General features: G+C 41.5%; 1 protein-coding gene across 1 annotated transcript; it reads left to right on the top strand.

Annotated features, from left to right (window-relative positions):
- The first annotated feature begins 7,134 nt into the window (after positions 1–7,134).
- rpl23 (ribosomal protein L23) lies at positions 7,135–12,645 on the top strand. Its single transcript, XM_028599098.1, has 5 exons — positions 7,135–7,228; positions 8,490–8,573; positions 9,309–9,437; positions 11,447–11,560; positions 12,512–12,645. The coding sequence occupies exons 1-5, from the start codon at positions 7,216–7,218 to the stop codon at positions 12,592–12,594; spliced, it is 423 nt and encodes a 140-aa protein (XP_028454899.1). The 5' UTR covers positions 7,135–7,215; the 3' UTR covers positions 12,595–12,645.
- Positions 12,646–15,183: the final 2,538 nt, after the last annotated feature.

The following is a 15,183-nucleotide window of genomic DNA, read 5'->3' as shown; positions in this document are numbered from 1 at the left end:
TAATACTGTATCTGAAGTCTCTTTTATATAGGCCTTAGTGGTCCCCTAATACTGTATCTGAAGTCTCTTTTATATAGGCCTTAGTGGTCCCCTAATACTGTATCTGAAGTCTCTTTTATATAGACCTTAGTGGTCCCCTAATACTGTATCTGAAGTCTCTTTTATATAGACCTTAGTGGTCCCCTAATACTGTATCTGAAGTCTCTTTTATATAGACCTTAGTGGTCCCCTAATACTGTATCTGAAGTCTCTTTCCCGAAATTCAGCCTTGGTGCAGAGTTACGGACACTAGAGCCAGTCCCACAATGAGCTTTCCTTAGGATGTACCATTTATGTGTCTGTAGCTATTAAGGAGGAGAGAGGGGGGTGGGGGTGGCCTTGACCAACTGCCACTTTGCTCGTTTGAAAGCCATGATGTCTGTCTCTCATGGGTGGGCCAAATTCCCTGGGTGGGCAAAGCAGAGAAAGGGGAGGTAACCCCTTTCTATTCTATTCCAGATCAGAATCAGAATCAGAAAAGCTTTATTGCCAAGGACGTTTTTATATTATACATACAAGGAATTTGTTTTGGTGTTGTAGGTGCATGTCACACATTCTCTAAAATAAGTTAAACAAATAGGTTAAACAGAACAAACAATACAAGTATATATCTATCTATCTATATATACAGTACAGGCCAAACGTTTGGACACACCTTCTCATTCAATGTTTTTCTTTATTTCCATTACTATTTACATTGTAGATTCTCACTGAAGGCATCAAAACTATGAATGAACACATGTGGAATTATGTACTTAACAAAAAAGTGTGAAATAACTGAAAACATGTCTTATATTTTAGATTCTTCAAAGTAGCCACCCTTTGCTTTTTTTGATAACTCTGCAAACCCTTGGTGCTCTCTCAATGAGCTTCATGAGGTAGTCACCTGAAATGGTTTTACCTTCACAGGTGTGCTTTGTCAGGGTTAATTAGTGGAATTATTTCCCTTATTAATAAAAAAGCAAAGGGTGGCTACTTTAAAGAATCTAAAATATAAGACATGTTTTCAGTTATTTCCCACTTTTTTGTTAAGTACATAATTCCATATGTGTTCATTCATAGTGTTGATGCCTTCAGTGAGAATCTACAATGTAAATAGTCATGAAAATAAAAAGGAAACGCATTGAATGAGAAGGTGTGTCCAAACTTTTGGCCTGTACTATATATATATATATACACACACAGAATGTATTAAAAATAAGAGTAAAATTAAGATAAAAAGAGCAGAACAGCAGATTAAGTACAGTGGCATGTAGAGCCAGAGGTGGGGTGTGGAGAGAGTCAGGGTGGGTTCCGGGCCTGGTTAGAGTGGAGGGGCTCAAAGAGTTTGTTGCTGGGGTGGGAGGGGTCGGCCACAATCTTTCCAGCACGCTTCAGAGTCCTGGTGGCGTAAAGGTCCTGGAGCGGCGGCAGATTGCAGCCAATCACCTTCACAGCCGGACCGAATGACACGCTGCACGTCTGCCCTTGTCCTTGGCATTGGCAGCAGCGTACCAGATGGTGATGGAGGATGGGAGGATGGACTTGATGATGGCTGTGTAGAAGTGCACAGTCATTGTCTTTGGCAGGTTGAAGTACAACCCTCTGTTGTGCTTTCTTGACGAAGGAGCTGATGTTCAGCTCCCACTTGAGGTCCTGGGAGATGGTAGTCCCCAGGAAGCGGAAAGACTCCACAATGTCAATTGTGGAGTCACATAGGGTGATGGGGGTAGGTGGGGCTGAATTCTTCCTGAAGTCCACAACCATCTCCACTGGCTTTAGAGCGTTGAGCTCTAGGTCGTTTTGCTTGCACCAGGTCGCCATGGTGGTCAGCCCCCCCCCCGACCTGTAGGCGGACTCGTCACCATCAGAGACGAGTCCGACGAGGGAGGTGTCGTCCGCGAACTTCAGAAGCGTGACGGACTGGTGACTGGAGGTGCAGCTGTTGGTGTGCAGGGAGAGAGAGCAGAGGAGAAAGAACACAGCCCTGGGGGGTCCGGTGCTGATGGTCTGTGGGTCGGAGAGGGCTTTCCCCAGCTTCACATGCCTTTTGAGCTTTCATTTTCTCAAAGGCAGAGCAGGATACCCAGGGCTCGGTTTACACCTATTGCCATTTTCTAGCCACTGGGGGACCATAGGCAGGCTGGGGGAACAAATATTAATGTTAAAAAACCTCATGAAGTGACATTTTCATGCAATAGGACCTTTAGACATAACATCTACACACAGGTACGGCGCATACCTTAATCTAATAAAAATAATACGAGGCATCTCCACCTTCTTTGAGGGGGGGCTGCTAAACTAGAAAGTAAACAAACGACGCCTGTCCTCAACCTCACGGACGAGTGCTTCTCTCATTCCACGTGGTTTTATGTTCGGTGATGACGTCTGGGTGTAGTGTTCAGATGTCCAGAAACTTTTGGATGTGGGACTGTGTTATTTTGTCATCTCTCTCACACAGTTGCTTTGTGATTTCACATCTCCTCTCCTCCTACATCTCTCATCCTCCCTCGCTCCCCAGTGTCTTCCACACACGCACACACACACATTTTATCACTTCTTTTTATCTCCTCTCTCACACATACTCCTATTTCTATAAGTCAGGAGAAGTGTTTCTCCTGTGTTTCTCTCTCTCTGTCAGTGCTTCCTTCACTGTCTTCTGCCTCTTCATCCTCATCCTGTTCTCGTCTTTAGTTCCTCCATTCCTCTGTTACACTCTCTTTCCTAGATGTGTAAGCATTCAGTGGCAGTACCATCTGATCCTGTAGACCCCCCCCACACACACACACACATCCTGCACCCACTCACTCCACTCCGTCTCACTCCAGCATACCATTGTATCCTAGCAACCTAACTTTACGAGTACTGTAGTAGCAACATCAGCCTGGCATCTTTGCCCATCACACATTCAATGTTGTGCACGGTGCATTCAAATTCTTATTGGTTAATAGCTAATGGCTTTTCACATCATCTAATCAGTTCAAGTACTCAGAAAAATGATCTGTTTTGCTTGCAGCATCTTTTAATTATTTAACTAGGAACATCTCATCAAGCATGAATGATGCACGCTTCGAGCCAGGCAGCAACAAAAGCATATCCCCTTTGACGTTTTAGAAAAACTGGAGTACACAGTTTGAAAGTGGCTCGTAATGTCTCAACCAGGCATTTTAACACCATTAACCGCCGCCGGATTTAGAACACATAATCCCCCCACCAGCGTTCCACAAAACAAGATCTGGGGATTCGGGGGGAACTTTTGAGGTTTAACTGCCATAAATGGCCTCCCACTTCGCCAATCGGTGATTCGCTAAATGCTTCGAGGGCTGTCTGAACGTGCGTCACGCCAAAAGCAAGCAAACTCCATTGCCCTTACGTAAACGGGTGGTTACAAAAGGAGAATGTGTGCACCTCACACATACTTTTTTAGGCTGTACCTTAAAGTGCTCATATTATGATCATTTCCAGGTTCATAATTGTATTTAGAGGTTGTGTGGTTCAATTTACAGAAAACACCATATTTTTGTTGTAGTGCACATTGCTGCAGCTCCTCTTTTCACCCTGTGTGTTTAGCTACAGAGTTAGGCATCGCACTTCTGTTCCATCTTTGTTGGGAGTCGCAAATGCGCAGTAGGTTTTGCTAGCCAGTCAGAAGCCGAGTATGAGGGCGTGCCCTGACAGTACCTAGGTAAGGACTACTAGCCAGTCAGAAGCAGAGTATGAGGGCGCGCCCTGACAGTACCTAGGTAAGGACTACTAGCCAGTCAGAAGCAGAGTACGAGGGCGCGCCCTGACAGTACCTAGGTAAGGACTACTAGCCAGTCAGAAGCAGAGTACGAGGGCGCGCCCTGACAGTACCTAGGTAAGGACTACTAGCCAGTCAGAAGCCGAGTATGAGGGCGTGCCCTGACAGTACCTAGGTAAGGACTACTAGCCAGTCAGAAGCCGAGTATGAGGGCGTGCCCTGACAGTACCTAGGTAAGGACTACTAGCCAGTCAGAAGCCGAGTATGAGGGCGTGCCCTGACAGTACCTAGGTAAGGACTATTAGCCAGTCAGAAGCCGAGTATGAGGGCGTGCCCTGACAGTACCTAGGTAAGGACTACTAGCCAGTCAGAAGCAGAGTATGAGGGCGCGCCCTGACAGTACCTAGGTAAGGACTACTAGCCAGTCAGAAGCAGAGTACGAGGGCGCGCCCTGACAGTACCTAGGTAAGGACTACTAGCCAGTCAGAAGCAGAGTATGAGGGCGTGCCCTGACAGTACCTAGGTAAGGACTACTAGCCAGTCAGAAGCCGAGTATGAGGGCGTGCCCTGACAGTACCTAGGTAAGGACTACTAGGCAGTCAGAAGCCGAGTATGAGGGCGTGCCCTGACAGTACCTAGGTAAGGACTATTAGCCAGTCAGAAGCCGAGTATGAGGGCGTGCCCTGACAGTACCTAGGTAAGGACTACTAGCCAGTCAGAAGCAGAGTATGAGGGCGCGCCCTGACAGTACCTAGGTAAGGACTACTAGCCAGTCAGAAGCAGAGTACGAGGGCGCGCCCTGACAGTACCTAGGTAAGGACTACTAGCCAGTCAGAAGCAGAGTATGAGGGCGTGCCCTGACAGTACCTAGGTAAGGACTACTAGCCAGTCAGAAGCCGAGTATGAGGGCGTGCCCTGACAGTACCTAGGTAAGGACTACTAGCCAGTCAGAAGCCGAGTATGAAAGGCAAAACTGAGTCCACTTGATTCCGTTTATTTATCGCAAGTAATATCGTTATCGCAATATTCGACATTATCACAATAACGAATGTTTTCCTCATATTGTGCACCCCTAGTATTAACCAATAGGCTTCAGGCTGAGTGCCACAAAGTAGCCATGGTACTGAAAGACAGACAATGTTGGTTCTTGACAACAAGACGAATATAGAATGCCAACCTTAACCCTTGAGGGGGGAAACTGAAAGTAACCCTAACCCTAACCAAAATTGGGCTTCTTTTGTCTCCCAGAATCCCAAATGGAGGAGGAAAACAAATGGTTTTTTTTACAACCTTATTATCACTGCAAGACGAGACAGGAGCAGAAGCTGGATGACACACATGCCTTTTCAACAGCCGCATTGGTTTTCACAGCACGTATTAGAACACTCACCTGTTACCACCGAGCTCTGTCTGCAGGCTCAACATTGTTTTCATGAGAACATGCAGTGCTGTCAGCTGGACATGTCTATGATATAGATTTCTATGTATTGCTACATTATTGCTCTCACTCTCCGTACTGTTCCAAGGGTTCAGACTGTGGAGGAGTAGACGGACACTATTGAAAGCCCACCTGATATAAGTATAGCCATGAGGAGGAGGCAGAGCATACACCTTTTAATTACACACACACACACACACACACACACACAAATCACAATCTATTTGAATAAAAGGTGGTTGTACCGGGCTTTCAGACTTGAGATTGTGGCATCTTCCCACATTGATGAGAGAAGAAAAGATCCTGTGCAGAGGAAGAACGCTGGATGTGAATTATTGAACAACGTCCGACAGCGGAATGTCTGAGTATTCACTTTGAAAAAAGGACAACGAGCCCCCCCCCCACACACACACACACACAAATACCTGTATGCCTAGACAAACAGTCTCTGTGCAGAGTTGTACACAGATTTATACCATTTACACATCCATCCATCATCATAACAAATGTATTCTCATCCTTAAAGGGGAATTATGCGGGGTTTTTTTTAGCTTAATTTACCTAAATTTAACAGCTTCGGAGCCATTGGAATGGTCATATGACTTTTTTTCGAGTTGAATGGTGGTCGTCCCTGGTCAAATATTAAATGACTCTGTATTTGCTAACCAGGAATTGTATTCCTGGCAGTATTTAGGAAATTACACAGTTATTTCCAACATAAAGGTGCTTTATTTGATGTGCCAAAACTTGGCACGAGAGACTATACCTATGCAGGGGTAGAGACAGACGTTGTAAACTTTGGGGGATCAGCCCAAACATTGTGGGGGTCAGCTATTTGCACTATTTTTCAAGTCACTGAGATAATAAATTGCCTAAATATCTGTACGTCATTTGGGAAAATATAGTTGCCAAGGAAAAGAATCATCCTGTAGGACCTACATCCTATTTTGTTTGTAATTGTTCTCCAGATTTCTTCATCATTCTGAAACCAGAACATAACCCATGTTGAGGATGACGTATTTGCACTCCTGCCACCTAAAAAAGGTGGAAACGACACAAAGTTGAACCTATTTTAAAACCCTAAAATCGGTCCACCCCTGTACCTATGTATAAAAATCAGATAAGACAAAACCGTTCAGTAGTATAGGAGACAGGTCGCAATGAGACATCTGTCAGCAACAATCTAATAATAATAATAATGATGAAGTAATTTCATATTCCACCTTTTTCAGCCAATCTTTTTCTCAAATAATTCCCTGAACATTCCACATATATCAGATATGAAAAGAAATCTGAAATGATAAATCTTTCTTCATATGTACGTGAATGTGTCTGTATTTGGGCTTATGGTTGTGACTGTAATTCACAGCTAGAAAGGAGAGTGTGCAGAAATAGTGATGCTAATTTGCTGCCATCTAGTGGTTACTTTGTCGTCACTGTAAGCTTGCTGCTGACTAGAAGACACAATCATTCATAGTAAAAAATAAATAAAAAATAAAAAACTCCATTCCTCTTTTTACAGTTGCATTTTTTTTGAGTTTGTTTATTTCCATCTTTCCTAGTAGTTAGGCTACGTTTTAGAGAGATTTGTCCAGTTCAATAGAGCTGGTTCTAACATTAATAGTAATAAAAAGAAATGAGCAAATAAACACTGCAGAGGCAGACATTAGTCCGACAAGACCTCCCTAAACCGAAATAACGCTTCTTCTAAGGATAACTCTCTTGATGATTATGATATTAAAGAAATATCATCAAACGCAATTTGCTTAAAAACGCAAACACGCAAAGGATGATGTATACCATTATGTCACAGTTAACTGTGATCAGTATTTCTGATGAATGTATTTAAAATATGCATTTGAATTACAAAATAATATTCGGCAAGAAATTTCAATAATAACAAATTTCCGACAGAACCTGAATACAGCATGTCTCCGCGCCATGACCCGGATGAAGTTCCGCTCAACTTTATATCCCACAATTCCTTTCACCTTCTTCCTCTTTCCCTACTGCAGCCATGTCTAAGAGAGGTATGAAACCCATCTTGTAAAATCCACATTCATCTGCTGTTTTCTACTCCCCGCCAGCTCTTAAAATGTTGTTTGCGTGTTAGAGAGTAGGAATGACAACAAATATACGTGATTAGTTTTAAATTCATGCAAACGGATTACTATTTCTTAACGATAGCGCTTTCTCTGGCTATTTGGCGGAAGCCATGTTTCGCTGTCAGCGCCGTGCAGGCATAAAGCAAGTAAAGCTAGAGGTAGAAAATGTGACTTTGTTGCAAATGTCAGACTGGTTTAATTGTAATAAACCTAATGTCGCACCATTAAATAAACTCAAACGTAAAGTCACTTGCTGAAAATCGTCTAAATAATGTGAAATTGTTCGGTCTAGCTTAGGCTGAGTTAGCTAGCTAGCTAGGCTGCGCCGGGGCTTCCAGGCTAGTGTGAATCGTGGATAGCGGTGTCTCACTTGAAGTTTTTAGCTACTATTGAAGCAAATTATGTTGGTATTAGGCAGGGGCAGTCAGTTTTTATTTGTCAAAAATCTCATGCTACGGTCAATGAACGTCAGCAAGTCGTTTACTAAACTAAACTTGTTTCCACTTAGCCGCAGCGCTAACGTTAAAGTAAAGCTGTGGTCGTCTGACAGCACATTTCTGTCAAATGACTTCCAAAATTGGCTGCTTAAAGTATCCGTTTGCAAGACCCTCACTGCGTTCAACAAATGTTCTTAAAACTGACATATTGTGATAGTTTAATAAGTTGTAGCATTACAACTTAGCGTTAGTGATTTAGGAAACTGGTGCAATGGAACTAGCTAAAGCTGGATATTAAAATTTCGTGGGTTTTTATCTTTATTTTCAGTTCTTTTTATGGGATGAGAAATGCCCAATTTTTCCTCGCTGAAAGTTGACGTTCTGGAGATATTTGTTTTGACATTGCATCTATGGTATGTTAAAATATTGCACTATATTATACATGATGTGTTAGAATGGCTGCACTTGTTAATCCCGGGGTGTTTGGATTGTTAATGTGGTGTTGACTGCTAAAGTGGCACCAAGTGGTGTTGGATCACATGTTTGACAAAAGCCTGCAAAAAAATAGGAAAACCAACTTAAATGTTAATGTGGTAAGGTAGGGAATAAAATCGCATAAACTGGATAATGTAGAGATGTGTTTAACGACATTATTTCCATTTCTCTCTGACGTAAAATTGCCAATTCCTTGACTTTCAAAAATGGTACAAGCCTAACTGATGATTTCAATTGTTCCTGTGTTCTTCCAGGACGTGGTGGTTCATCTGGAGCCAAGTTCCGCATCTCACTGGGTCTCCCAGTGGGAGCGGTCATCAACTGCGCAGACAACACAGGTATGTGTGCCTCAACTGATTTTATTTTTGCTCTGGCTTAAATATTCAACTTTGATATTGTGCAGGTGATATGTAGCTGGAGCTACAAGTTGTGAGTCAACCAGCAGAGTTGACTTACTTAACGTTACTGCTCCTGTAATCACTAAAGATAAAGCTGTACATGTGGTGTGTTGTACATTATGTGGTGGTTGTACCACCTCTGTGAGAGCTGGTACATTAGCAAGCGGTTGACTTTATTGAATTTGTTGGACTCTAAGACAGTGAAGTTTTCAATGTATTTTCTCAGGAAGTATAAAGTGTTACCTGTGTCCCGTTTTTTACAATATGGAAGAAATCACACTAAATTGTGAGGGAAATTTAATTGTACTGTGTCCTTTCTGATTTTAATGTGGGACGCAGGACCTACACCTAGCAACATTGCTAGTAAGAGTAGTGTTTTTGGCCATTCTTTGTTTGGTGTTCTTCCCCCCTTTAAAAAAGCACTTGCTTTGTCTGCTCAGTGGCTGGGTGAGTTGTCGTAAAAGGGAATATTGACCTCATCACTGTGGGTGAGATGGCAGCCTCACACTGTGGCTGACTGATCTCAATCAGTGATGAGACAAACTAAAGTGCTGTATGCCCCTGCCATTTCTAAGGGCATCAACACCATGTTCTTTAGAAACTTTGTCCCAGTATCTGTATTTCCACTTCTCCTATCTTTCCCCTTTTCATGTTTGTTGTCCCTCCATCCTTCAGGTGCCAAGAACCTGTACATCATCTCTGTGAAGGGCATCAAGGGGCGTCTTAACCGTCTGCCTGCTGCAGGAGTGGGTGACATGGTCATGGCCACAGTCAAGAAAGGCAAGCCAGAACTCAGGAAGAAGGGTAAGTGGAAACAACGGTCTGTGTGCAAGTTCCTGTAGTATTGGGTTTAACTCCTATGAACCCCTGAGGTGTTTGTTTGGGTGCATGTTAAGTACAGTGAATAGCACTGCATTGGAAACTGGGTTTGAAATTCACAAAGGACGTAACAGTTTTACACCTGTATGTGGTGACAAGCTGCCTCCATAGGTCACCTGCCACCAGATCGGCCATTGGGAAAATTAAATTGCAATAGTTGAGTTTTAACCTGTAGAGGGCAGTCTCTGTGTATTTAGAACACTGTAGAATTAAAATACTTTGCACTAAAATGCCAAAATTTGGACCTTGAATCCACATAACACTTAAATGATCCATTTGATTTATGGCTGGGGAAAAAAAGTGGGTTGGGTGTTTAGTGACTCCTTAATGACACTTGAACAGTGTCAAGTTAAAGGGAAATACACCATCTTTTTATGTGGATGTCCAATCAGTGTTGATGGTAAATGTAGTCAATTGAAGCAATAAATTCCTCGGTGCGTGTGCTATATTGTCTGAGAAAGCATGTGGAGCTGTGGCAGCAGTGCCTTAGGGCCGTTGAAACAAAATCAGGCAGTCAAATATAACATTGATTGCTGAAATTACTGTTCAGATGTTTATTGTATTATAAATGCAGCGTTTCCCCAATTGTACAAGCCTGGTGGGCTGCCAAGCCAAAAAGAGCCTCTGCCAGGCCAGGAAAAAAAATGTAATGCCAAATGTCCATTCTTTCCCCTATAGTCATTCTGCAGTGACGCATCCCCGTGAACTGCAGCGACCAGAGAATATTTAGTTAGAACGGATCAGTGCTAAACTAGCGTGGACAATGACGGCAACAGCCAACAAGCCAAGTTCTTGCTGAAATGTTGACTCAAACGGTACAGATTTTCTTTGTAGATGTTAGGGTTAATTGATTAAGATTCAATTTTTTTGTTTTACAAAGTTGCATTAGCGTTCATTTCACCATCAGGGCACTTGCATTTATATTTCAGAGTTTCTCATTGTGGTGATACAGCAGGTAGGTCAGGAAGGTATTTCCCCTTAAAAAAAGCACTTGCTTTGTCTGCTCAGTGGCTGGGTGAGTTGTCGTATAAGGGAATATTGACCTCATCACTGTGGGTGAGATGGCAGCCTCACACTGTGGCTGACCGATCTCAATCAGTGATGAGACACCTTTAATCTGCTCGGTACAACTAAAGTCAAAGTTCAACCACGAACACTAGAATCAGAAGTTACTGAAGAGTTTCCTTTCTTTCTCTCCTTATGAGCCATTACTGAAGATAAATCTAATCTATAATTTAATCCAGCAAATTCTTGTAAATTTAACAAGGCTGGTGTGATGGATTTTTTTTAACATCTGTCTATGCACTGTGCTTTGTCTGAATGTTATTCATAGAACTGGCTGCTATAGGGAGTAGGGCTATTGGACCGACTGCCTGGAATCGTATCGAATGGTTAAAAAAAAAAAATCCAATACCGTAGGAATTATTGCTTCAATGGACTACATTTACCATCAACACTAACTAGACATCCCATAAAAGGTGGTGAATTCTCGTGTTGAGTCAGGGGTTCTAATGAAGTACAGGAGTTTTCCAGGTGTTTGTCTTAAAACAAGCGTAATCTTCAATGTAACATGAGTTTCACTGATGGAAACGTGATATGGCATTGGAGAGAAAGTAGCAGCTGCAATGTCAACACACTACAGAAAGGTCTTGACATGTAGGTCGCTGCATTGGGTTTTAACTCTATGAGCAGAGTGTGAGGAAGACTTGGAAGCGCAGGCTCTCATTTACAGCTTTATTGGGTTAATACAGTGATTATGGATGTTACAACTGTATAATCTGGATTCAATTAAAGTGAAATGGTTTCTACTGCCAGTCTCTGTTTGACTGACAAGGTCTCTGTATTTTCCAGCCAAGTCAGAATGAGGGTCAACACGGGGTTGTGTTCTGTGGCTTTGTATTAGCTTGCATTAACCACATTCCCTCTGTCCACAGTGCATCCTGCGGTGGTGATACGGCAGCGGAAGTCGTATCGGCGAAAAGATGGTGTGTTCCTCTACTTTGAAGACAACGCAGGTGTCATAGTAAACAACAAAGGAGAAATGAAAGGTGGGTTTGTTTCGGATGCTACGCATCCACGTGTTTTGGTTCGTCATACTCTCTGTACGGTGTCTGGACAGCAAGGTCATTTACACATAAAAGAATAGATTTAATAATTAGCTCATGTATTGATGTGTAATGCCCTCAAGCTCAGAATTAAGAGTAGCTCGATATATATTTGTCATGAGGCATTTTAGATGGTGCTTTCAGTAAAAGCCCCTCGGGTTGTTGTGGTAGTTCTTGATTCTTACCCCCTCCATAGCTCAGTTCTTGCTGAACTGTTGAATCCAGCAGTGCAGTTGATTTAAGATTTTAAGTTTATCTGAAGTTTAGTTTTACAAAGTTGCATCAGTGGGTATTTAGGACATTTGCATTTATACTTGAGTGTATCTCATAGTGGTGATACAGCAGGTAGGTCAGGAAGGTATTTCCCCTTAAAAAAAGCACTTGCTTTGTCTGCTCAGTGGCTGGGTGAGTTGTCGTATAAGGGAATATTGACTTCATCACTGTGGGTGAGATGGCAGCCTCACACTGTGGCTGACCGATCTCAATCAGTGATGAGACATCTTTAATCTGCTCGGTACAACTAAAGTCTACGTGATGCTCCGATTTGTTTTGATTGTGTATTGCTTTTTTTAGCTGATTCACCAAGACAACCTTTTGTTAAAGGTCTACTACAGATATGTGCTTATGTCTATTAAAAAAGAAAATTCATTCAGTAATGAAGTTAATACTATTTGAAGTTTGTCAATTTAGTAGTCGTTGAGACTAGAAAGCGCTATATATAAGAACAGTCCATTTACCTAGCCACACACATATTAAATTGTTTTATTTTCCTTTACATTAATATTTGTTAGTTTCAATTGCAGCAGTCAAGTTGTCGGCCCATTTCCTGTATGTATTTAAATGAAGCATGTCGTGTTGTAACCAAAATAACGGAGCTTCCCCTTGTGTCTGCAGGTTCAGCCATCACAGGCCCAGTGGCCAAAGAGTGCGCTGACCTCTGGCCCAGGATCGCCTCCAACGCTGGCAGCATAGCCTGAGCTGGAGCCTGCTCCTTTGTTTGTTTTCAATAAAAGCTGTTGGTAATCCAGCCTCATGTCTTGGTGTTTTCATTTACCATTCATGTAGAGCAAACAGTATTTTAAAAGGGAATGTAGTTAAAATTATGAAATGTGAGCTACTGTTGTATATGGATGGAATAGTTTGATTCCAGTAAAGTAATGGATATTTGGGCAAATTACCTTCTGCAAGCATATTATCCTGGCTGGGATTAACAATGGTAAAATGCAACAGTTGCACTCAATACAAGTTTTAATGTTGCACTATGCTTAAAAATTGATTAACTCACTTTAGCAGCTATGGAAATATGGCTTGAGGTTATGTTAAAAATAAATCTAAATGAAGCATTTGAGCCTTGACACACTTGCGTATTGCTAATATGTAATGCGGTTCTTGTATTCTACGTCCAGGCTGTTGGTTGCCACACATAGTTACATGTCATATATTCTACCAACAAAAAAAATCAAATATGTGCACACCTCCAGTCAGCCATGAAATCACTTTCTCTACAGTTCGTCCAATTTTCCTGTTTGGCATATTGGCTGCAAATGTGTTCTTTTATACAGGGTATGGTTTCATTTTAATGCACTTCCTCAGACCTACCATTGGGTGGTGTAATGTAACCTAACAAGACTGTAGAAGAAGTCTGTAAACTTTATTTTACAACCTTCAGTTTATAATTTACAATTCTTACATAGTTGCTTGCTACTTACAAATGAGATACATGACAACATAACACAAAGAAAAAGAAAAGCATTCTGACTACAGTAAGCCAACCACTGGGGAAAGTTATAAACTGTTAAATATTGTCCTTGAGGGCAGTGGGCTTTGTAACATTAATTTTAATAATGAACCCTTTTTACAATATTTTTTTCAGCCCAGCAGTACCCCTTACAGCACAAAACCGTTTTTGTAGCAATTATATATAAAACAAACTTGTAACTGAAAAAAATACTTAAATCCTATCTGAAATGTTTAGAATCCATCACTAAATTCATTCACTCTTATAATTATTTTAGGACTCATGAAACATTTTTTCAAATTAACTTGGAAAAAAAAAATCTCCCCTACCGTGCAATACTCCAAAGTATCTCCATTTGAGAAACACTGCTGTGCATTTCTGTGTTGATTTAAACTGGCTGACAGTTGTCTAATCAGCAATACACAGGACAGGTCTCCACCATGAAGATGATGAGAACTGACTCTAGAACAGGGGTCTTAATGGACCCCTTATCTGAGAGAGAGAGATGGAGCAGGGACCCGCTACTATATATTCTATAAAATAAAGTTAACTAAGTGAATTCCTTATCTATAGGCCAGTAGTCTATCAATGTTTTTTTTTTTTTTTTTTCCACAAATATGCTGGTTTATATTTGCCAATATGTTGGATGCATGTTGACATTTTCATTTTTCAAAAAAACGTTCAGAAGTTGCAAAGAAACTCCCTTTCATTTAGTCTGATAATGGTTTAAGTACCGTAACGTTGCCTACTATTACATGTATTTTACATGTATTAAGTTAGAAAGTGTAAGGGAGTTTCTTTTTGCAACTTTTGACTTTATTTATCCCCCTCCGACGCACCAAAACTTCCAAAATAATTAACAATAAATTGATGCCCCCTCCCCCCTGCAGTAACTCTGAGGACACCCTATGTTGAAGATCTCTGCTAGAACACAAGGATAGGACAGAAAATTCACAGAGATGTTTAAACAGAGGGATTTATGGTTTATGGCAATCACACTTTGACATGCGAGTCCATATCATCACAAACTTAGACTAACAGGAATATGACTGACGAATGCCGAATGGCATGTAGCCTACTCTTAACATCAAGTATAACATATGTTACTCAAGGTTATGTGTATGAATCATCCATTTTTCTGCTTACACAGTCATTCTCAGCACTGATTGTATATATATATATATATATATATATATATGTGTGTGTGTGTCTGGACTACTTGGACATCTCTGGCACCGCTCTGCTTATACAGAAGGAAACCAGCAGGCTACCACCCACACCCAACACTTCCCCCTCTGTCACTGTATTGTATATCGTCTCGGCATGATGGGAGTTTTTATCAGTGTCAGGTAGATAGATTGTAGATTTACCAATGTACAGGAGTGGATAAATTGAGAAATGAATTAAAGGACAATTCCGGCGCAAAACAAACCTAGGGGTTAATAACGTGTGTACCCACTCTGGCGCTCTCTGGGACTCATGCTATGTGTTTGTAGCTTGAAACAAGCTAGCGCGGACCGCTGATTAGCTTACAGCGCTAGTATTCGGGGCACACGGAAAGTAAAAACAAATCGCAATTTTATACCAATAAAAAGGCTCAAAATATCACCACACTTCAACGTTAGCATAATGAGGGTCCCTAAATGTTAACCGAAGCATTGAGAACATTGTAAGCAGTGTTGGGAAGGATACTTTCAAAACATATTTCGTTACAGAATACAGAATACATGCCCACAAATGTAATTTGTAACGTATTCCGTTACTCAATCTGAGTAACGTATTCTGAATACTTGGATTACTTCAGGATTACTTCTACATTAAATTGCGT

The sequence above is a fragment of the Perca flavescens genome, chromosome 15 (genome assembly GCF_004354835.1).
Source record: "Perca flavescens isolate YP-PL-M2 chromosome 15, PFLA_1.0, whole genome shotgun sequence".
NCBI classification, from domain to species: Eukaryota; Metazoa; Chordata; class Actinopteri; order Perciformes; family Percidae; genus Perca; species Perca flavescens.
The sequence above is the reverse complement of the archived record's forward strand: the minus strand, read 5'-3'. Positions and strand labels throughout refer to the sequence as shown.